The sequence below is a fragment of the Melozone crissalis genome, unplaced genomic scaffold (genome assembly GCF_028551555.1).
Source record: "Melozone crissalis strain CALT ecotype California unplaced genomic scaffold, PUWL_Pcris_2 ptg000092l_1, whole genome shotgun sequence".
Taxonomy (NCBI): Eukaryota; Metazoa; Chordata; class Aves; order Passeriformes; family Passerellidae; genus Melozone; species Melozone crissalis.
The window spans coordinates 337,978-362,167 of NW_026535869.1; the positions used below are offsets into that span (position 1 = coordinate 337,978).

Here is a 24,190-nt window from a genome sequence, read left to right on the forward strand (position 1 = left end):
ACAACATCCTACTGCCTGCAAGTGCACAAAAACTGCCTGGCAATGCCAAGTGTTGCCTGGGAGGAGGCAGCATGCCTCTGGGTGGGTGATGGCCTGGGGGCTCTGTTCAAGAGCTCCACCTTCCCATTCATTGAAGGCCAAGCACCCTGAGCAGTAAGTTGAAGGCCTCATCCCACTGCTCTGTCACAACAATGGGGGAACAAGCTGCAAGAGCAGCACTGGCACTGCAGCACCCTGGTCCCTGAGGAGGCACGGGTCACTGCTGGGACACTGGCAGCCAGACTACCTGTGGATAAAAGCAGTTCTACCTCATCATGAAGTCACCAGGAGAGTGCAAGATTCTCCCACATGAGCATTTTATTCCTAAATACTGCGGAAACACCCCCCGACAGGATGGTGGAACCACCTTTAAGGCAGCTCTGCTAATGACAACACATTTTGTACAGAGGGAACCTTCAGGCAGAACCCTAGAGTGGAATAAAGACATGGAAGGAGCTTTTTCATTCTAACATAGAACAAATGCTTTTATTGCACTGTTAGAAAACTCTGCATAGTTCCAAAAAACAGGATCCCCCTCCACTGACTCAGAACTTTTGGCTTACAACTGCTGCAGCTCAAAGGCAAGCACAGGGTGACCGCAAAAGGAAATGCCAACGGGGCACTCTGTTAACAAAGTCAACACAAACGCCCACCACCAACACAAGGGGCTGATCTGAGCCCTCAAGTTGCCATTGACAGTAATCCAGCCCTGACCCACCACCCGAGGGGAGAAGGAAGTTTGCTTTCCGGCCACAAGGGGAATATCCTTTGGGGTGATGTGACTGCCCTGAGCCAGTCGGCTCCTGCCAGGCACAAACCCACAGCCCCGTCCTGGCTCCTCACTGCCAGGATTTGCCTGTCTCTTCAAGGAAGGCTCCTGCGTGGTTTCTGGTGCCAGCTGGAATACAAAAGGCAAAAGCCTGCTTGACTTGACCACCACACAGAGCTGCGTGCATGACTGCCCACGCTGCAGAGCACGAGGCACTGCTCCTTGCTGCCTCCTCCTCACTCAGCCCGGGCTCCTGCGAGCAGGAGCGTGGCTGGACTGGAACACGCAGCCTCTGGCAGTGGCCGTTCAGGGAGCTGTGGAGGTGCAGCCCCGGCGCTGACAGAGCTGGGCTCCTGTGGCCCAGGGGCTGCAGCTAGAGGGCTGCCAGGACAGAGGAGCCTCTGGAGCCCAGCTGGGCCCCACGGCGCTGCTGCGCCTCGCACTGTAACAGTGGTCCAGGTCCTTCGTGTTACCGCCTTACGTTCTGCCTCACAAGTGCAATACTGCTTTTTATCCGCTCGTATTTACAAAGAACACAGCTTGGAATCCCAAGGGCCCCTCTGCTCCCGCTGCAGCCCCGGCGCGCCCGCCCGCGGTTACTGCACGGCCACGGCCGAGGCGCCGTGGATGGACTCCATGACGGCCGCAAAGCGGCTGCACAGGTCGTAGGGGGAGTTAGGCCGGATCTTCGGGGGCTCCTTCAGCACAATGACCTCGGTGGAGCCGTCCAGGAGCCGGGGCAGCAGCTCACCCAGCTTCATCTGCAGCTTTGCTGTCAAGGGGAAAGAAGGACACGGTCAGTGGCAGCAACGGCAGAGGGCTCCAGCCCCGGGTTAAGGAGCTGTGGTGCCTTTTGCAGGCTCCTCTCCCTGTGCTGAGAGCCGCCCAGCCCATCACCAGGGATCAGCAGTGGCTGCTGAGGCAGAGGAGGCCCCGCACCGGGCAGTCCTGCTTGAATCCCAGGGCCCTGTGAGGGAGGCTCCACTGCCACCTGGCTGCCTGAGCGCAGGCCGTGTCCCACTGAGACACGAGACACGGAGCTTTCCCTGCAAAGGTGCTCCTGTCCCGGCTGTCAGTGCAGAACCACTGCGTGCTTCAGGGCGACACCCAAATATTGACTGTGCAACTGAGGGCAATGGAGCCTCCGCATCCTGTACCCCCCCCAGACAGGCCAGTTCAGCCTGTGCTGAGCTGGCACCGTCCACTCCCAGGGCAGGGCTGAGGTCCCTGGAGTGCACAATACACCACGGCCCCCACGACACACCACGGCCCCAATGACACACCACGGCCCCCACGACACTCCACGGCCCCCAATGATATACCACAGCCCCCAATGATACACCACGGCCCCCACGACACACCACGGCCCCAATGATACACCACAGCCCCCACGACACACCACAGCCCCCAATGATATACCACGGCCCCCAATGATACACCACGGCCCCCACGACACACCACGGCCCCCAATGATACACCACGGCCCCCACGACACACCACGGCCCCCAATGATACACCACAGCCCCCAATGATACACCACGGCCCCCAATGACACACCACGGCCCCCACGACACACCACGGCCCCAATGATACACCACGGCCCCCACGACACACCACGGCCCCCAATGATACACCACGGCCCCAGTGATACACCACGGCCCCCACGACACACCACGGCCCCCACGACACACCACGGCCCCCACGACACACCACGGCTCCCACGGGGGAAGAGGAGCAGGCAACACCTCAGCCAGCCCACGTGACATGGGAGGGGTGAGCAGCTTCTGGTTCTTTAAAACCTTCTCTGTAAGCAAAGGCTGTCACATCCAGCCCAGCAACTGGGATAAATGTATCCAATATTAATTTTTACAACCGTATTTTGAGAATAAACCTCTGTGGTTTTGCATAATTTTCTTTCATCAAGTTTACCCCCTGTTAGTGGTAAGAACTCTGCAGGGACTCCTCAGACCTTCACGCACATGTCAAGGCAAGTCAGGACCAATTTGTCTGAAGAGAAATGACCTGAGGGGAGTCACAGAGGCTGACTCCAGAACAAAACACAGAACAAGAACAGCTGCCCAGAACCAACATTTAGCTCTACAATGACAAACTCCTCTTCAGAAGGCAGAGATGCCCCAAATCTGCTCCCCCATTCCATCTTCCATAACCTTGGCCTCTGATAACACCTGTTCCTCCCTCCTGAAGAGGAGCATGCCATGCCACCAAGCATGTCTGCATTCACCTGCCATTCCTGGGTACCTCCAGTCAGGCAGAAGCCCTGACAGAAGACCCAAGCCCCTCAAGGGAACTCTAAGCCATTCTTAGGACACCAACTGGCCCATTTTAGGGATGAGGTACACTTCTGCAGCTTTAGTGCAAAAGATTAATTTCTTCTATAACAGGATTTAATGGGTCATTCAAATGCATTTCTCCTCCCACAATTAGAAGGGCCTTGATGGGCTGCAGCGCAGACACCAAGAATTTAATTTCAGATGGTCTTTAATTCCTTCCCAGTTCAGATCCAGATACTGCCTGCCCATGAAGAGCAGCCATGTCCTACCGTCCATGTCTTCTCGTCCCAAATAGGAGCACCAGCGGTTCCTCATGACCTCGATGGCATCCAGGTCCTCTTTGGAGATCTCAAAGTTGTTCATGAGATGCATGCAGGGGATGATCAGCTCATTCAGGATGCTTACACCCTCTGACACATGAGCTTCTTCACAGCTGACAAAAAGAGAAGCTGCCACCTCGTTCAGCTTCTGGGGGTGGAAGGAGAATTGGGGACAGACTTGTAAAGAACAAGCATGGACCATGGATAACCATCCAGGAAAGGCCCAGCTTGGGCTCTGCACTGGCAGCCATGCAGAGAATAAGGACTAACAGCACCAGGTGCTGGTGGAACAGCCACTTTCAGGCATGGGAAACACACCATAGAAAACAGACTTGAAAACATATATATTCATACACATGCATGCAATTTGCTGTATCTGTATACAGAGAGCACACAGCTTATTTACAGTTCTGGTTTGAAGATGGCAAGAACCAGATGTGCCTTTGCCTAGATTCCCTGAAACCTATGTGGCATGTTCTTTAATTGAATCATGACCATTATTAGCTTTCCATATTGCTGCTGGCACTCAGCAAGGGGCAGAATCACATTAATAGACATAACAGAAACAGTTACACTGGTCTTGGCTGCCATGGTGCCCCGGCTGCTCCCTCCCCTCCTCTCCAGAGTGAGTGCTGAGCTCCTGGATACGAACCAGGAGACATTTCCTGCGGTACAAGGCGATCAGCGACTCGCTCACGCCGCGGTTGGTTCCCTTCAGCAGCAGTTTGGTGTTGCTTTGGTAGGCGTAGACCAGGTAGGTGAGTGACTCTTGGTACCTGCAAGAAGAGGGTCAGCTCTGCAGGCTTTGGGCTCTGCCAGGGCCGTGACTACAGCCTTTCCCTTGGCTCAGCTCAGGAAACCTTTCCTGCTGGGCCCGGCTGGAAGATTCGGGCTCGATGGGAAAAGCTGTATTTCCTTGCCAAAGCACAAAAGAACAGATGCCCCATGTCAAGCCATTCCTGCTCCTTTTTGCCCAGAATGCCAAACAAGTGTCTGGGCAGAGCCCCTTAAAACCAAGTTTATGTGCAATGTGCTTGTTTCTGTGTTTGTTTTCTGTGCTGCTCCAGGAACTGCAGGAACTATGAGAGGACACCCCAAGAAGGGCAGAAGGCTGTGTATTTCAGTCCCTCACACATTTCAAGCTTCAGATAAGAAAATAGAACTGCTGACAGGGATTAGGTCAATTTGGGGTAATTCTAAACTGCTCTTGTCATGTCTCATGTCAATTTGCCCACCTGAATTTGGTGGCTTGTCACTGTGAACCACCTTGGAATTCAGTTCTGTTTCCATCCAGGAATAATTTCTGAAAGCCTACACCACTGAAGGAAAATACAGGTTCTAGAATGGTAAGGAGGAAACCAAGGCCCTTTGAGAGCTCCAAACTATGTGTTTGCACAAAGTGTAAATCCATCTAAAGGCACTTTCCTTTTAATACAGGAGTCCAAGGTGAAAAATCCCAAAGTGATGGCAATCATTCCTGCAAATTCATCTCCGGAAAACAGAATATAAAGCTCTACTTCCCAAAGGGAAATCCTAGGGGAAAGCCTCAGAACTGTCAGGCAGCCAGCCAGCAGCTCAGCCTCATATTTTTTAAACTGTTAACCAAGCTCGATTGTGGATTCAAGAAGACCTATTAGCAGGTCAAAAAATCTCCCACTGGCCTCAAACACAGGCCATTGTGGCTCAGAAAGAAAAATTTTTGTCACAGTGGCCTTTACTTTTAGCTACAACTTATCTTGTCCAAACACAATTAGAGGAACTTACTTTCTATTCTGGTAGAGTTCCAACCCCGTCAGCAGGTAAATGGACACCTTGCGGAAAAGGCTGTAGTCCTCGTGCCATCTCTGTGAGGAGAGGAGGAAACAGAGCATCAGCCTCAGCTGGAACACCCACATGCAGTCTGGGGTTCCCAATTCTACCCTTTTAAGTGTTTAAATGTCTCTCATGACTGACACATATGAATTTAGCCAACTGCAGACACTCCTCCAAGCTCAGATTTCCGTTGTATTCCTTCTCCCACAGCAGCTCCCTGCAGACACCCTCTGCCAACAGGCATTCAGTGGCCACTGTGCTGGCCATGCAGCTCCATGCCGTGCTCCTCATTTCCCAGTTTGGACAGAGCCAGCTAGGACAGCTTGAAGGATCAGACAGCTCTCTGGTCCCTTACCTTGTACTCCTCCATGTCAACATCGTCAGGACCGATTTCGCTCAGCTTTGCCCGTGCCACCTTCATGATGCTGATGGACCTGCTCCATGTGAGCAGAAAGGAGAAAAATCACAACAGTGGCCTTGGCACATCCAGGTGGGAAAAGCCCTCCCTGGAACCCTGAGCACTCACCGTTCATCGTAGCTGAGGTTCTTGTCTGCAAACTGCTCGAGGAGGGTCCGTTCCACCACCTGCTGCGGAGCGTTGTTCTGCAGGAAGTAGATGAGCACGTGCTGCAGGCGGGCGTCGTTCTGGGGGGTCGGGGTCTCTTTGGAAAGCAGGTACAGCCGGGAGTACTCCTCGTGGAATGCCTGCCAACGAAACACAGGTACTGACAGATCCACCCGTGTGCCCGTGGGAATGCCACAGCAGCTCAGACCGGTGCTGCTCGCAAGGACTCCTGTGGGGACACCGAGCCTCCTCTGCTGGTGATATCCCAGTGCTCAAAGAAGCCCACCAACACCTCAGCTCTAAACCAACGGCCCCTACAGCCAGGCAAACCCCACGTGTGAAATGCGAGCTTCCAAAAGTGCCAGGGTGTGTAAGAGCCTTTGAGAGAGGGTACAGCTGCCTTAGACCCATTTGGCAACCCTCTGACAAGTGCCCAGGCTGCCAAAATCGACTGGGACACACTTCTACCTGCTGAGGTGCAAGAGTATCTTGTGATTTATAATGCAATAGATTAACAGCATGGATGATTCTGTCCATGTGGTATTTTTAGTTAAATTTACCTGCCTGTAAAATCTAACACCAGCTTCAGCATTCACCAGTGGTTATGCTTTCGAACCTCTGTTCACACAGACATTTCTTGACATCTTTGACAGCAGAGGTCACAAGTAAGCAAGTATGTTCAGGAGGAAAAAACCAAATTTTACAGTACTAAAATAATAAGCAGAAAAAAGTAAAGTTTCTGTTTGTCTTGGCAGGAGGGTGTTCCCTTGCAAGCTCTAAAAATTGTTTTGAACCCACGGATATCTCATCACTGTAAGAGCGCAGGAACTAAAATGCAGGGCAAAGGCCATTAACCAGAAGAAAAAGTGCACAAATCGTTCCCTTTACATTCCTGACCTGTCAATATGGCACATACTCTATTCTGGGAAAACAGATATCCATACTATTTGATTTAGCAAACAAATCAATACCTTAACAAGCCCTGCTTCAGACCCGTCACGATCAAAGGTCTGGCGGGCTTTTGCAATAGCCAGGATGACACCTTGCATGGCTGGACTCAGCATCACCTACCACAAAAGCAGGAGAACAGACACAAACAGGAACAAGGAAAACAGTAACAGACAGGGAAAGAAGAGACAGCACAGTGAAGAATGGAAGAAACTTTCAAAAATAAGATTTAAAGGAAATTGTATGAGTACAGGTGTGATAACTGGGGCTGTGAGTTACTTGCATGCTACTGACTCTATCCATCACATGCACTTTACATGCTGGGCTTTTTTTGGGCATTTAAAGATCTCAAGGCTGGTCACTCCAAACCCTTGAATTTTTAAATTCAACTAGTGGGAAGGTAAAGCAGGCTGGCCATGTCCCCACCATGTCCCACTCAATCTTCCTAAGACATGTAAAATAAATGCAGAACCTGTGGTGCAGCAGTTCCTTGAGCCAAGATCACTCCAGAACATCTCAAACCTACTCAAGGAGTGACAGCCCCAGTGTTTGTGTGAAATCCAACTCATGCAATTGAGAGAACTTCAAAACACTGCTTGAGCACGTATGAGAGTGGTTAAAGTCAGACCCCAAAAAAATCAGTGGGCAGGGTATGTAAATTATGCTATTGGGATTAAAATCTTTGACTGGGGACAAAATAGTAACTGAAGACAGCAGAGAGACTTGTAAAGAAACTAACACAGGTAGGATCAATTTTGATACAGTTGTGCCAAAAAGAGGAATTATGACCAACATGCAGATTGACAAACTGAGTGGTCTTATGGAGCTCCTTTTCTGACGACATTTAAAAATGGAATTATGGAATGATGTGGTCCCCCTTCCCTTCCACAGGAGGAAAACTGACTTTGTACAGGGTGTTGCTCCTATGACAGACACTATGACACCCACCCTTAGGGCAGCTCAAAGCCAGCTAACTACAAAGCTACAGGCTAACGAGCAGCAGTAATTAATTAATCCCTGCACCGGAATCTGTACCTCCTCATTATATCCATCTGCATCGGATCTAACGGGAATCTTCCCCACACTGGGGATTTCCACTTCAGAGACCTGTGAGCTAGTTTGGGCAGCAGCCTCTGCTTCCTGAGTGTCCCGGGGCTGCTCTGCCTGAACTGTGGGGGATATTTCTTCTGGATGGGCCTTCAGTGGCTCTACCTCCTTGCGCTGTGGCCAAGAAGAAAAAGAAGAGAGTGAGTAAGAAAATCCAAAGCCAAAAACAGGAAAGCCAAAGGGGACCGAGCTAAACGTGGCGCAGCTACAGAACTTCACAGAAATGGGAAAAGCAAAGGTCTATCAAGAAGAATAATCTGGAGACAAGAAGGGGGAGGTTCTTGGGCCAAGGCTGAGCTCCTACCTCGCACAGAGCTGCCTCGACGCCGTTCTTCTCGTAGGCATCAGCAGTGTTGGCAATGGCCTTGGCAGTCTGCTCCTTGGCGATCCTGGCATGCTCCGAGGACAGGGAGTGCACGCTCGGCTCACACACTGGGGATTGCTCTGTCAGGACAGACGTGTGGTGCTAGTCAGCAAGAGCTGCAAGGTTTTTTTTTCTCTCACGTTCAAAAATGCTTTGCAGCTTGTCCATGCAGTTTTACACAGCTGCTGCCTTCCTGCCCGAGGTGAAGGCACTTGAGGTGAGTGTGTGCATACCCCGTTCCAGCGGGAATGGCACACGGCATCAGGGGTTCCCACTCCAGAGAACAGCACTTGTCCGCTCCATATTTGTGAAAAACAGAAAAAGCTGGAAATGAACTGATATTAGCCCATGATGATTAAGTGAATGGGAAACCGCATTTCTGGGGACAGGCATGGAAGGATGCACATGCAAAACCAGCAGAACAGCCTTTTGTACTGTCAGGGTAGAGCCTCCAGCAGCTGCCTTTGCTGCCTCTTTCACACCTGCTCCTGCATTCTGACACATTTGTGCAAGGCTTCCACACAGTGGTACTGGTGACCAGCTGGCTGTTCCTGGTTCTGACACTGTCTGCAAATTCAGAGCGAGATTACCTGGTCCTGACTCAGAAGAGAGGTCCTGCAATTCAGAAGTAGGCGAAGGCTCCATCTGAGGAATCTTGCAAGACTGCTCCTCGTCCCACTCCTCTGCCTCCTGCTCCAGGCGCCAGTTGTCCTCCTGGATGTAGTGTCTCAGTTCTGGGGACAAAGCTTCCACTTCCTTCTGGAGCTGTCTAGCCTCTGGGCCCTCATCCTCATCTGGAGGAAATGCAAGACTGGCATAAGGAAACACACTGTGGCAGGGCACCACCCTCAGGGACACACGCACAACATCACGGGCAGCCACAGGAAATTGGCTGAGGGATAAAAGGGCAAAGAAGCCAAATTTTCTACTGGCTCTGTAATTTAAGGTGATCCAGAAGCAAAGGTGCAAAAATAAAGACAAATCTACAGAGTTATCTAAAACAAACCCCTGTTTTGTTCTACTACTGGACAGCATTTACACAGAGCAATTCCAGAGCCAGCATCTGCTGATGCAGGTCAGACACATCCTGGCCCAAGGGCTCCAGGTGCACAGGGAACAGCACTGAACTGCCAACAGCTGGAAAGTTCACAGCTCAGCCAGAGATGACACACCTTCATCACTGTACAGCAGGTAAGGTAAGGGCTGCATGGGTTCTATAGCACAAGTATCATGCTGATATTTCTTAGTGCTTTTTAGGTGTACTTCAGTATTCACTTGTAAAACAGCACAAAACCCAAGCAGCATCAGCTTCAGACAAGTCCTAAAATTTATCAAAAGCAAATGGCAACTTTCTACAGCAGATATTTTTATGCACCCTTTGCAAAATGCTTTAAAAAACAACAAAAAAATGCATTAAATAGGAGAAAAAAATGGGTTTGTTTCAGAACTGTCATAAGAAAACAAAGAACAACCTCCAGATCCTCATCAGCCACATTTAGCAATGAACAGAATGTCAGCTCTCCATTGTTTCTTTCCATTTATTATATCAAAATGAGCCACGCGTGAAATTATTGTGTCCTTGTACAGCTGTTTGCCATGTCTAGAGCCACGTGCACAGCAATTTCTCCACAAAGCACTGGCACGGCAAACACACTAAGTCTGAGCCACTCAGGTACCAACACCTCTCGGGGAAAGGCTGCACAAAAAAGAGCCCATTTAGATTAGGTGTAATCATCAAAGACCAAGCAAACGAGCCAGGAAGCATGATAAAAATGGGAGAGATAAAGTGGTGGTGTTTTACATGCCCTGAGGAAACAAATGCTGCCATATAAACACCACACAAAGTCAAAATGAAGAAGACAAGCACTAGATGCATGTTAAATGTGGCAAAAGGGCAGTGTTAGCCTGTACACACATGATTCACGCGTGAGGTGCTGTTCCCAATCTCACCTGGATGCTTCTCCTGGCAGTTTTCAGTCCTACCAGGTATTTAGAAATGAATCGAGCATGAAGCAGATTATTTAATCCTATCTGAGGTGAAGTTTTGTGCTTTGTCAAAAGACAGCTGTGCTGAAGGAGCTGAGGAACACAACAATCATGCAGGCCAGAGAGACACAGCAGCACACACACACACACACACGTCATTGACCAGCAGCTGTGGCCGTGTACCTGCACCCACAGGGGACACCTGGTCACTGATGTACATCAGGCAGTAGGCACTGGCATTCCTCAAGCCTCCAAACGACTCTCGCTCCAGCTCTTCCCACGACGACTCTGTCACTGAGATGTCATTGTACTTGAGCCATCTTTTACGGGGCTGGTCGTAGATGAAGGCCCAGTAGTGCCCTGCATTTGCTTGCCCCTCATGGACCAGGACTGCGTGCAAGCGATAGGGAACCTGCAGAGTGACAAGGGCATCGCTCAGGGGTGCAGCCAGGGACTGACTCTGCCTGACCTCTCCACACCAACACTGGCAATGTTTGTAGGTGTAGCACGGCACAAGAGTCCAGCAATTTGATCAATTTCTTACTGGGTGAAAACTGACTTTTAAGGAAAGAAGAAACAAGATTTTTGTAACTAAATCTTTCTCTGCTTCATCACTGGAAATTTAAAAATACAGCGGAGGGGGCAATTTAAACCAATGTCTACTAACAAAAATGAGGATCAGCAATACTAGGTTAATATTTACACACTGAAAGCTGCATTTCCTACCTGCTGGAGGAGAGGGTCACAGTACATCTGTTCGATGGACAGGTTGATTCTGGCAATAGATTCCTTCAGATCTGCCAAGAACATCAACCATGAGAGAAATGCATAAAAATTAATGACTACTCATCAGGCTATGCTAGCTCCTTTCACTTCAAAGAATTTGAGGCCGTGCAGAGAATATCAGATAGACTCAACACCAGAGCTCAAACAGGGACAATATTATTTGTAGTTCAGGCTGTATCCAGCAAAGCTACAGAGGAGAAACCAGGTGGGCATCGAGGAGGAAAATCCCTACAAATGCATTTGGGGCCAACCTTGCACGTCCTGCTCGATCTCGTTCCTCCATCGCTGCAGACACGTCTGAACCAGGTTCAGCTCTTCCCTGGAGACCACGTGAGGAGCTGGACGCTCAGACAGCTCCGCAGGTGAAACAGGAGGCTGGAGATCCACACCGGAGCTCTGCTGTGGTGAAGAATTGGCCACAAAGAAAGCTTCATCTTCAGTCCTAGCATCAGTCCTTTCTTGTATGCTGTGGAGCAAAATCCAAGAGTAGTGGGCAGGTTTTTTAATCTTTCTCTAGTTTTTCTTGTTTCGGAAAAGAATACAAAATAAACCAAACAAAAATTACTCCAGAGCTGGAGCAGGATTTCCTTTCCAGAGCAGCATAAAATGCAGAGAGAACAAGTACATTGAAATGTGCTTCACAGCCTTCACAGTCCAAACTAAAATATAGGAAGAATACTAAGGAAAATTCTTAGGGAACTCTCTAAGCACAGATCCACAATGAGCAATACTAAAAATTCCTTCCATTGGTACTGAGAAAACATGTGTGTTTACTCAGCTTAATTTAGAGTGTTAAACCAACCATGCTGGCCTGGGTTATAATAATCCAATATTGCTGTAATTTACTGGTCAATGAAGCAAAAAAAATGAGTAGTCTAACCAAAAAGAGCACATAATTTAGTTCTTAACTGCTGCTTAGGCAAGGAATATAGGGATGCTCTTGGACAAGGAGAAAGAACAGAACAAGATGCAGTGTTTTACTTACACCAACAGAACCAAATGACCAGCAAAGCAGTGACCCACTACTTGCACAAGCATTTGCACACTACAGTATTGTGTTCACCAGCGCCCAGATAAATAACACACATTTGGAAAGCCACCCAGGACCATTTAGTTGGGAGGTGAATCGCCCTCCTGTGCATCCTTTTTATTTCTGTTTACTGACCCGTCTGGCTGTGAAAGCACGTCCAAAACATTAGGCTTGGCCTGGGAGTGCAGGGGAGTTGTTTGGGAGCTCTGAGCAGAGCAAACAGCCCCAGCTGGCTTTGTGGCAATGAACTCCAGCACATACTGCAGCATGTCCGGCAGTGGGAAGCGGGCTGGGCCAGAGCCATATTCCATGTACCTGGGGGAAAACGCAAGGTGTTGTATGAAGGAAGGAACGAGATGGGTTTAAACCTCATGGGACAAGAGAACAACTTTTTCTGTAATGTGCTACTGGGCTTCCTCACCTACATTGCCAGTGCAGCTGAAAAGTGTCAACTCAGCTCTTGAAAGAACTTATTCCTTAATAATAATTCCTTAATAATAGTGTCATTAAATTTAGAAACAATTGAAGAGACAGGTTTGTTTTTGAAAAATACACTTCCTCCTCCCACACGTTTCAGAACAAGCACGTTGCTGTTTCTGCTTCCCCTACAAGCTCCTCTACTATTGGAAAGCTCATTTAAAATTAAACATTTGCACTCTTCCAGAGGGCATAAAAATAAAACCAGCTGACTACTCACCTTTCCAGTTTCTGCTGCAGAGTCACCATTTTCTCCTTCAATCTCTTCATTTCCTCTCTTTTCATCTGAATAAGATCTTTATTGCAGTAGAGGTACCTAAACAGAAATACAGAGCCCCGTTTGCCAGGTGAGATTTATTTACTTCTAACATCTACCATCTTCCAAAAATATTTTAGAATCTTTTCTTGCTCACCCAAACAACCTTTTTAATTTCTTTATTTATAGCAAAGCAACAGCTTTAAACATACCGTGCAACAGGACAACTCACCTGTCCATATACATAGTCTGGGGAAACTCTAGCTTGGTGTGAATTTTCTCTGGCTGTCCTAGTGACTGATTGAACTCAAATCGGGAGAGTTCAAAGGTCAGAACTGGTGGGAGTTTTGTAAACCAGCGCTGTAACAAAAGCAGAAATGCCCCCAGAGGGAAATGTTTTAAGATGACTGCTAATGGCACATTTCAGACTGATCCTATATGATTTCAGACTGATTTAAAAGTCTCTGTCTTTAAGCACAGAATTAGGTTTTGTTTGCAGAGTGACTAGTCAGAAAGCCAAACTTTACAAGTTAGTAATTTATGCTTCCATTTTACATTTTTACTGTGAAAAAGCCTCATAATTGCTCTCAAGATTACTTGTCATTGCCTGATGCATCCAGCTTGATGGATTATTAAGTCCAGCACTGAATTTTACAAATTAGTTGAGGCTACACACAATCTGCACATCATCTAGGAGCCCCCAAGAGAGTTCTTTTCTGAGGGAGATTACATGCAGTGATGAACAAACCAGGAGTCCTCCTGCAGCACCAGAATCCTTATTCTCTCTCAGTCTACTTGCAAACTACTTGATTTAGGGGAGTCAGAGAAGACCCCCCAACTACTTTCTGTAGCTTCATACACTACTTCAAAGAGTTATGCTGAAAGAAAAATTCTCAGTTGAATTTACACTTCCTCTTGCTCTTCCTGGATTCACAACAACTTCCAGCATCCACTGCCAGATACTTCCTTTACCTATTTTAGCTTGGCACCACCCACTTCATGCTCCCCTCAGGATTCAGGGTGAGCACACTAAGCTCCTTGTCCTTTGTGGAATTCATGTCAGATGTGCCGCAGCAACAAAACTGCCCCACACCAGAGCTTTCTAAGCAGCAGCCCATAAGCACAAAGGAGGAATGATTTATGCTCCCATAGTCTGGGAGAAGTTTCTGTTAACTCCCCTGCTGCTTTGACTTTCAGCACACTTGCCTAGGTGCTCAAGAGACAAAATCACCTTATTCCCTATGTCCCCTGTCATGCCACCGCATCCTAGGAAGTGAAACTAAGGTGCACAATTTTCCCAGTAAGGCTTCTCAGAAATTAAGGCAGAGCCCTTTCCTCCTATCTGTGCAGACAGAAGAATTAAAACAGCTCCATGATGGGTCAAATTTCCCTTAATTTTGGGAAAGAATTTTGAGGAACTAAAACAGCTTGGATTGAAACGAACCTGCCTAATGAGCTCCAAGGTGCCTTTGTCCCCAGTGCCAGCCAACACCAGCTACACCCACATCCCCTGTAAATGCACCTGAGCTGCTTCAGGCAGAAACCAGGAAAACCCAGGACAAACACTGAAGTCCAGGGTCAGAGCAGAGCTCCCCTGCTCAATACTTTGTTTCTCCTTTGCTAGTCTAAACCACAGCAACACAATTTCCAGACACTCTCATAGAACTGAAATACTCTTCCCTGCCCTGCCTACACCAGATACCTTTGCCAATGTTGTTTCCCAGCCTCTCTCCAAGCTAACTTTTGCTGCACTTACACATAGAGGATGCTGAATGCAATGGTGCTTCTTCACCTTGCTGCAACTAAGTTTTTTATGATTGGTTTGTGATTAGTGAGATGAAAAAAAAAAAAGAAATGAAATCATCACAGTCAGAAAATAAGAGTGAAACCAAGAAGAAAAACCCCAAACCGTACACAATATAATAGGGAGAAAGAGACAAATTCCAAATGGCATACCATGGAGTTAAGCACTGTACTTTTACCCTCCGAAAATATGGAGGCAGTAGGTCTCCCCCTACTCAGGTACAGGTAGGCTTCAACAGAAAGAGAGAGACTTGACTCAGAGGCAGACATTGACCTTTGCAATTTAAAATAAACTCTCTGAACTGGTTACATAGGACGTCACATTTTTATAAATCAGCAAAGACTTAGTGTCTAACTACACTAAGTGTCTGAACACCTAACACTAACAGACATTTACATGAGATTCCAGGTATCCAGAAAATGTTTTGTATTCAATTCTTAGAGAACACTCACAGCTGCCATTCAAAGTCATCAGAGTAGCCCTGCACTGTGTGTGCTGCACTTTTCTGCAGCAGGCAACCAAAGGCTCGACAAAAAAGGTCAAACTAACCTCCTGTCCATACTTCACTGACTGAGATGCTGTTGCCTCATCCATCTCTCCCTCCACCATGGCTCCTTCCAAGCACTCATTCAAGTTCCGGTAACCATTTACCTGAAGGGGATACTGACCAAAGGTCTCAATCTTGGAAAAAGTGTTGCCTGGATGATGGAAACCATACAGAAACCATGAGCTAACTCAAGAGAACAAAAATTCTGGTTAACTCCAAAACACTCAAAGGAGTTAAAAAGTTCAATCTACCAGCGCCTTAACTCACCCTCATGGACCCCCTCAGTCAGGAAAGTCCCGTAGAAGAGCTGCACCATTGGGTTTTCGGATTTGTCCCCAAGGCTCCTGTTTCAGAGAGCAAAAGCACACTTTCATTTGCAGCTGGAGATTACAAAAGAACCCCAAGTCATAACCTAAGCCTCTGTTTGGGGGCCTACAGGCAAAAGTACATTTTTCTATCCAAGCACTAAATAAAGAGGAAGCTTCTCATTAATTTTCATGTTCCAAAGCAATGATAACACTTACACTGGCAAGAGGGGGAAAAAAAAGGTTAAGGTGCCAGCTTCTGAAAGAAAGTTTCAAACTACCAGAGCTTTTCTGTTCACCAGGGCTGCTGAGCTCCCTCAAAAGCTCATTTACTCTGCAGGCCATATTGGCACTGAGTGAAGTCCCACACTCACAAACAGGAGATGCAGACATAACGTTTCAAGCTGAGTAAGCCTCATCCACAGGAAACAAAGAACACTCATTTGCTCAAAATTGTCACATAAAGTCCTCCAACTCATTAAAAGCCTCCTTAGGCCAGACTCCCGAGAACACACAGCACTCACGTGACATTCACAGTGAGCTGGAATGCATCCTCCAGCCAGTCCAGTAGTTTGTGTGTAAACTCACTCACGTCTTGCTGCGAGAGAGATGAGAGTGGAGGGTCAGTGGTGACACCCACCAGAAGGGGTTCCCCCAGTCTGCTGAGCACTGACACAACCTGGCTGGTACAGTCGCCCCCACTCAGCTGAGCTACCAAAGACTCAAGTGCTGAGCTGATTTAGACTGATAATGAACTCTGCTTATCTGAACACTAGATCAGAGGAAATTATCGTGATCGCTCCCCGACTACGCAGATGGCGCTGGGTAGTGCCATGCTACGCTGGCTGGGTAATTAGCATGCGTGTACATTCTGCTCTAATGACACAGGGACAGCTGCTTGTCGGCTGACAAACATGGGAAAAGGCCTCTGAAAGCACCAGCAGGGTGAGGCAAAATGGGGGTGCCGTGGCTGTGACTGCTGGCTTGAAGAGAGCTAAAGGATTTTCAACATGGTTTTACCTGTGGTTGTTCAGCTGATCTAAACACGTCCCTCAAGAGTTCCAGTGCTGCAGAAGGGTCTACAAACTTACGCCACGTCCCCAGCATTAATGCAAACAGACACTGAAGTTCTTGCATGAATGCAATATTTCTTTTTCCCTGCATTGCAAAAATGAGAAAAGTCAAAGCCTTCCTGCAGCTCTAAAAAGCATAATCTTAAAACACAGCACCACTGAACACCACAGGCACATATAGTAAAAGGTACACAACCAGCTGCACACTGGCTCAAATACCACTTCTTCTACTATGCATGCAAACCAAGGAGTCATCTGGAACTGCCAAAGAAGTTTTATAGGAAAAACATCTCCCCACACAGCAGTTAAAGGCTCTATAGAACAGAGATACAAGAAGCAACCCTTTTTTTTTCCTAATCTGATTCTGTCTTTGAGAATTTCCTAAATTTATCTTAAACACAGCCAGATGATTTTAAAGCCACAGGTCTCAGCCCCAAATTAAATCTGGTTAGAGAAAGAGCAGAATGCTACACCACAAAAGAGGGAAACTTGACAGTGTTACTGAATCAAAACTTACAGTGTGACTACGACAACTTTCAAGCACATTCTGTGGGAGGGAGTAGCCAAGGACCAGCCTCCGGAAATCTGGCAACTGGAACAGAGACTGAAAGGACAGGAGAGGTAAAGCTTGGTCAGCATCTGCAAGGACTGCACTCACTGCAATCTGATGCCCTGTTTTCACTCTGACTTGACAGGTTTCTTTTGTAACTTCACATTCCCAATGGTCCCGTGTTACTGAATGCATGTTTACAGTGTGAGCAGCCCCTTGCTGGACCAGCACAGAATCAGAATAATGGAATTAACTGGGCTGGAACAGACCTTTGAGATCATCAGCATGTTTGTACCCACCCAAAGGGCGAAATCTCATCCTGCCATTTCTAGGATAGATATAAACCTTTCAGGAAAACCATTCTATTCTGCACAGGCAGGCTCAGAAAAGCATCCAAGAAGAAGCCATGGTGAGAAGAACCCATTTGCAGCTTTCTTGCTTCCTCTCAGAGCTGAAGACAAATGATTAACATCTCTCTGCTGATGTGAAATGGTTAGGAGAGACAAATCTGCTCAGTTCCACTTACTATTGTCTCTTCTTCAGATCATTACTAATAATATATGCTGCCTAGTTGTTTATTTGTCCAAGCATCTATGCCAGTGTATTCCATTAACTGAAATATGATACACCATGTGTTATCGAGCCAACAATAACTGCAGTAAAATTAAATTACCAGTTCACTTTGCCAGGCAAGCTTCTATCATTTCAGCAGGCACTTGGCCATCACTGCACAACTCCCTCCATACAGACACACAGATTCTCTGTATCTGTAGCTATTTTTAAGTAAAGCCTATTTAACTGCTCTTTGGCTCTTTCTGTACAGGCACATCACATAAACACAGAAGTTTCTGTGTGTGAGCAGGGTCACGTTCACTCATCTGCATACGATGACTCCCCCACAGAACTGCTGCATGTTTACTTCTAACTGAGAAACACTCTGACTCCAAGACCATAGCAAGTTTGAGATCAGAGAACTTTTTTTGCTGATTACCTGTATAACAGCACTAAACCAACACGTATTTCCTATGTTCTTCATTCCGACAGGCCAGTCACCCGCTCTTCTCCAGTCACTCTGCTTGGGGCTCTCTCCCCAGACTTCGCAGCGTTTCCTTTTGGAGCGGTTTTTGTTTTCAGCAGAATGGGCATCCTGTGGTCTGTCACAAGAGAGAAACACTGTGCTGTAAAAGCTACAGCAGTCAAGCTCCCCTCCAGCCAGTAGGTGTCCACCTGGCAGGTGATCCATGCTAGTTCTCCAGTCAGCAGTCTCAGAACCCACTGATACCTGGAAAGCCAAAGCGGGGGTCTGACAGCTCCACTGACCTTTCAGCTGCATCCCTTTCTGCAGCTGAGGCTTTGGGTGATTCCAGTGGTCTGACAGTGTTGGCCGCGCGGAGGCTGTCTTGGTTGTGAGGGGCAGGAGCAGCACCAACATCTAGAAGTAGAGGCAGCATTCTGATCAGTTTTCCACCAACAGCAGCAAACATTCTCTTTAAGAGAAAATTCTAGAAAACATCATACTTCACAAACACGGCTCTTCAACCAATACAAGCAAAGTTTGTACTAGTTCAGGTTTTAAGCAGAAATCCCTGTTCAGACCATGCCAGGCAGCCTAGGAGCCACTGAGTGAGCTGGATGAGGAGAACAGGGCAAAGCATGCAGCTGTGCACTACCCAGATTTCCTTACAGCTAAATTCAGAGCTTAAGGAAACAGTTCAGAGCTCTTGAAATAGAGAGACAGGATCATCAGCTTTTTAACTGTGATGTGTCACCTCCAAACATTATTAAAACACTACTAAGTGATCAGTACTGGCAAAACATGCACCAGAACAGAAGCTGGAGGGATGTGCTGCTGGCAGAAGCAGGGAGGATGGATATTTCCCCTTCGAGCTCACACATGAAGCTGCAGGAGGGAGCAGAGGTGAGGCTTACCCTGTGGGAGCTGTTTGCCCACCACACTCCCTTCCCAGGCGGATGGCTCTGCAGCAGCTGGGCTCTGCACCGGCTCTGGAGCAGGGTCCTCTGTCAGGAAGGTGACTGCTTCCATGAGATCTCCATCAGCAGCCTGGCACAATGAGAGGGGAAAGCAAAGCACCAGTGAGGAGAAGAACAGCAAAGGATTTACCCTTTGCCTCTCATGCACCCAGGCTGATCCTTTATCACTCTCACAAGCCACACATGGACCATTCTAACAAGGACCAGCCCATCATCAGCTGGCAAACACACCAGCAAACACCTGTGTGCTATGCTGGGTGGGAGCCCAAACTTGCCTGACTTTTTGGACAAAATCAGAGCTCTCTTTCCCCAAAACTATGGCAATATACACCAACCTTTAGAGCAGCAAGCAGGAATGCTGAATCCTGAATTCCTGTGATCTCTTTCATCTGATTTAGGAGCACCTGGCAATCCTATGTGCAAGAAATAAAGTCAGCTTATGTGAAAAGGTGACCAGGATGGACATCAAGCTGTTTCTGCAAGGCTTGCTGAGGGCCCAGCAGAGCACTGCTTCTTTCCTTCCTTTCTGCTGACACACTGACACTCAAGCCCAGTCACACTTGCTTAATGCAAACAGCAACATCAGCTTGAACATCGCACTCAGGGTTTTCCCTGCTAAATTCACACACTGACACCCAACCCCTCGTATCCTCAGGAGAACGCAGGCAGGCCCGGGGGGCCAGGCCCCCCTCGCTGTGGGATGTGAGCACCTGTGGAGGGAAGGGCTGCCCACCCCCGAGGCAGCGGCATGTGCAGCAGGACATATAAGGCGGCCGCCTGCTCCCAGGGCACGGTCAGCAGCTATTTTCAGTGCGGTGGCACATGCCATTTGTGCATGTCACTTCTTACTGACAATAAGGTGTCAGAGCAAGGGCCCAGGAGCCTGTCATGCTCCTCCTTCCCACTCCACGCAGACCACTTGAGGTTTGGGGAGACACTTGCTGCTCAAGGCCCCATGCTATGGTTGGTTCGGCCACTTAAAACAAATGATTACAGACCCTCTCTTTACCAGACTTGTAAAAGCTTTGCAGCCTAGGCTTACCACAGGGTGGTCACTGCACATGGCAAGCACAAATAACCTCGGTCAATGACTGCTAGGAGAGGCACCTCTCCACAAGGAGCCTCCCAGCACCGGGGTCCCACCAGCCCTGTCCATGGCTGCAGTTCAGCCGATGCTGCTGCCAAAGGCTCACTCTGGGTGACAGCTGAGATGCAGCTCCATAACGCTGGCATTGCGTGTGGTATGGGAAAAACACTACAGCAGGAGCAACTGCTGGGTCTGTATCCTGATTTACAGAGGCTGTAGAGGATCCTGCAGTCAGCACAGCCTGATCAATCCCAGTTCCTTAAGGTCACACTTTTACTTAATCTTAACCAGCAAAGCTGCAGGCAAATGAACTCAAGTTTCTACTTACTCTCACCATTGAAAAAAAAAATTAAGATGCTTCCAGGCCACTGGAACACAAGTTCCACCCAGTGAGTAATGAGTCAACTACTATTTGAGCCCCCCACCCATACTGGTCATGGATGAGACTCCACACACAAAGACAGCACACACCTGTGTTAGCTATTCAAACAAAAAACTCCTATTCTGGTGGCAATTCTCTGTCCCTTTTAAAACACTACTTTTGCTCAACTTCTACAAGAAAGAGCACACATGTGTGTGCAACCCCCCCTTAACTCCATGTGCTCTTTATCCTGAGAAAAGTCAAGACAGCCTGGAACACTTCAGAAGCCCCAGGAGGAGCTGCCTGATGAGGAGCCAAGGCTGAGAGGCTGGGGGCAGGCATACTCCCACAAAGGCAAACCACTTAAATCATGTTGCTAATTTTGCTGCCTTAGCGCGTGCCGTGCATGTCGGCTGACCCCACCTTGCGCCGCAGGGCAGATTTTTCCAGTGGAGAAAAAGCCCCGCAAACACCCTTGCTAATACACTGCATTATAATAATGAAACCTGAGGCAGGACAGGGCATGATTTTCTGTGGTTTTTCTGCTCCACCACACAGAGAACTCACAAAGGCTGCTGTAAGCATAAAAGCCAATTACTGATCCTCTGCTCTACGTTACCATTTAATATTTCAATGATTTCTGTGTGCTTTTATTCAGCCTTTGAGGAAAGGTTTGTGCTAACAGCAGAGAGCTTATCCTGTACCACTTTCGAGAGGGTTATGGCAGCCTGGCAGCCCACAGAAGCCACCAGGAACCACTCTTTGTGCAACCAATTTGTTAAGATTTTGGGGATTGTGCGTGGTTTTGTTGCCATAACTAGTCTGGTTATTGCTTTCTGAGGTTACACGCCATGGGGCTACAAAACAAGCTCTGTAGCTGGTAATTAACACCAGTGTGCTGCCACTGCTAACACACCCTGCACTTGCAAACCCAAACTGAACCAAAGCCCTACCTGCTGGAAAAATAACAACCCAAACCCAAATCCTATTAGTATTAAATTACAGCAACAAGAGATGAGTACAAAACCAAGAGGCTGAGAGGAAGGAGGGTACTAGAGATAAAATTACAAGGTCAGCCAAGAATGATGGAATAGAAAGGTTTTGCCATTTTCCTGCTCTGAGGTGACTCACCGCCCTCAGAAGTTTGTTTTGATGAGAAACTGTGAAAAGGGAAAGGAGCAAATGCAGTGCAAGAGTTCAAGGGGGTTCCAGAAATAAGCACCCACAAGGAGGAGGAAGGCTGCAGCCTTGGCCTTCAGCCTCTGCTCCTCAGCCACACTTTTATCGTGAGGGAGAATGGATACGGAGAGGGCTGGAAGCCCACGGGCAGCAGCAGGAACAAAGCCCACGTTCCCGGCCAAGGCTTTCACAAACCAATATCCGCCACAACAAGAAGCAGCAGGCAGCAACCCCGGACTGCATTAACGTGTGCAAGATGCACACAGAGGGCACGGTCCGGTCCCTGTGCCCACCAGAGCGGGGCACGGCTGCTGCACTAATGCCACTTCTAACGCACAACCAAAGGGCTGATACCCCCATCCCATCCCACCCCGTAACTCTGACCTCTCTGAACCGCATCTCTTGGGTCCTAAGAGCACCGAGATGCTACAGGACAGCGCAGAGCCCTGTGTCAATTCGGGATGGTCCGGGCTTCAGTCCCCTGAGCACTGACACAGCCTCGCGTCCGGGTCCGGGTCCCTTCAGAGCCGATTTACGCAGAGCCCTCAAGTTTGGAGCAACAGTTTTCGCTGCCTTGCCCCCGAGGTGCTGCTCGGCGGCGGGGAGGGCACACGCGTTCCTGCTCCCCGCAGAGCGGAGGGTGTCTGAGCGCCCGCCCGAGCCCTTTCCCGTGGTACCGGCGCATCGCGCGGCGCCGCGCGGAGCCCGTTATTCCCAACGAAACCCGACGGGGCGGGCTCCGGGAGCGCGCAGAGCGGGGAAGCGCTGCGGGCCGGCCCCGAGCGGCCGCGGGCCGCGGGCTCGGGGCGCAGCGGGGCCGCCGCGCTGCGAGGCTCGGTCGGCGGCGGCTCCGGCCCGCGCGGGGGGCGCCGCCCGCCGCCCTCCTCGCCCTGCCGGGGCTCGCCCCGCCGCTCCCCGCCCCAGCGCCCCCGGCACCCCCGCCCGCCCCGCGGGCTCGCCCCGCCGGCTCACCTCGCCGCCGCCGCCCCGGGCCCGCAGCTCGGCCGTCATGGGGCCGCCGGCAGCGGCGCCGTCCGCACAGCGCACGCGCGGCCGCTCCGGTTCCGGCCGCGCCGCCCGCCGGGGCCGCGGCCGCCCGTGCCCGTCTGTGTGTCCGTGTGTCCGTCCGTGTGTCCGTCCGTGCCCCCGCCCGTGCCCGTCTGTGTGTCCGTGTGTCCGTCCGTGTGTCCGTCCGTGCCCCCGCTCGTGCCCGTCTGTCCGTCCGTGTGTCCGTCCGTACCCGTCTGTGTGTCCGTTTGTCCGTCTGTGTGTCCGCCCGTGCCCGTCTGTGTGTCCGTGTGTCCGTCCGTGTGTCCGTCCGTACCCGTCTGTGCGTCCGTTTGTCCGTCTGTGTGTCCGCCCGTGCGTCCGTGTGTCCGTCCGTGCGTCCCTCCGTGTGTTCGCCCGTGCCCCCGCCCGTGCCCGTCTGTCTGTCCGTGTGTCCGTCCGTACCCGTCTGTGTGTCCGTTTGTCCGTCTGTGTGTCCGCCCGTGCCCGTCTGTGTGTCCGTGTGTCCGTCCGTGCCCCCGCTCGTGCCCGTCTGTCCGTCCGTGTGTCCGTCCGTACCCGTCTGTGTGTCCGTTTGTCCGTCTGTGTGTCCGCCCGTGCCCGTCTGTGTGTCCGTGTGTCCGTCCGTGTGTCCGTCCGTACCCGTCTGTGCGTCCGTTTGTCCGTCTGTGTGTCCGCCCGTGCGTCCGTGTGTCCGTCCGTGCGTCCCTCCGTGTGTCCGCCCGTGCCCCCGCCCGTGCCCGTCTGTCTGTCCGTGTGTCCGCCCGTGCCCGGCCGTGACCGTCTGTGTGTCCGTGTGTCCGCCCGTGTGTCCGTGTGCCTGGCCGTGTGTCCGGCCGTGTTCCCCCCCGAGAAGCCGCCGATCATCGCCCCGAGCCCGTTCTCCCCCGTCCCCCCACCCCAGCAGCCGGGAACACCGGCCCAGCCGGCGCTCTGCCCTGGCCGCGCCCCTCCATACTGATAAAAGTGAATTATTTTCTTTTAATCACAACAGTAATAAAGGCCCCTCCCCTGTTGAGGTGCTGCAGGTGTCCGCCGGTGCTGCCCGGCAGGAGGCTGCGAGCAGGGGCTGGAGGAGGATGGACTGGGATGCTCCAGGGGTGGATGCACCCCGGGGGAAAACCGCCAGGAAAAGGCTCAAAACAACGAGGATCCGGCACCTGCTTTCTGCTCCAGCCAAACCCATGCTTTTTTGGGCCTGGGTGAGCAGCAGGAAATAGGCATTTCTCAGATTTGCTGAGCCAAAAGGGTCTGTGTTCTGGACACAGCCTGGGTTCTACCTCTCTCTTAATACAAGGGTACTGAAATGGAGATGTCCCGGCGAGGGCCCGGGGGCTGTGCAGGATCCGGGTGTGTGTGTGCAGACCCCACGCCATCAGCAGTGCAGCTGACGAGATGTGGCTCAGGCACCTGGGCAGCTTGGCTCCACCTGAGGAGCCGGCGGGGCTCAGCTCTCTTGGGGAAACTGGTGAGAAACTCCTCCCGCATCATCAGCAGTGTGTCAGCTGCAATCCCCATCAGGCTCCGAAGCTCC

At 50.1% G+C, this 24,190-nt stretch overlaps 1 protein-coding gene across 3 annotated transcripts; it reads right to left on the bottom strand.

The window, feature by feature from the left end:
* Positions 1-1,163: 1,163 nt before the first annotated feature.
* On the bottom strand, positions 1,164-22,679 carry USP28 (ubiquitin specific peptidase 28). Of its 3 annotated transcripts, XM_054291417.1 has the most exons (26): positions 22,621-22,679; positions 19,357-19,434; positions 18,959-19,091; positions 18,350-18,461; positions 18,021-18,183; positions 16,997-17,083; positions 16,427-16,564; positions 15,931-16,004; positions 15,369-15,445; positions 15,104-15,252; positions 12,983-13,110; positions 12,715-12,810; positions 12,153-12,332; positions 11,239-11,453; positions 10,928-10,998; positions 10,385-10,613; positions 8,806-9,009; positions 8,156-8,295; positions 7,780-7,965; positions 6,768-6,863; positions 5,758-5,936; positions 5,587-5,665; positions 5,184-5,263; positions 4,072-4,195; positions 3,369-3,567; positions 1,164-1,580 (listed from the first exon to the last, which is right to left on the bottom strand). In XM_054291417.1, exons 1-26 carry the CDS (start codon positions 22,657-22,659, stop codon positions 1,405-1,407), a joined length of 3,432 nt encoding a protein of 1,143 aa, XP_054147392.1. In that variant the 5' UTR covers positions 22,660-22,679; the 3' UTR covers positions 1,164-1,404. The 3 variants fall into 3 exon arrangements, with proteins under 3 accessions (XP_054147392.1, XP_054147393.1, XP_054147394.1); XM_054291418.1 differs by lacking the exons at positions 6,768-6,863; positions 7,780-7,965; XM_054291419.1 differs by lacking the exons at positions 15,104-15,252; positions 15,369-15,445; positions 15,931-16,004; ... (5 more) ...; positions 19,357-19,434; positions 22,621-22,679 and adding an exon at positions 14,707-15,079.
* Positions 22,680-24,190: the final 1,511 nt, after the last annotated feature.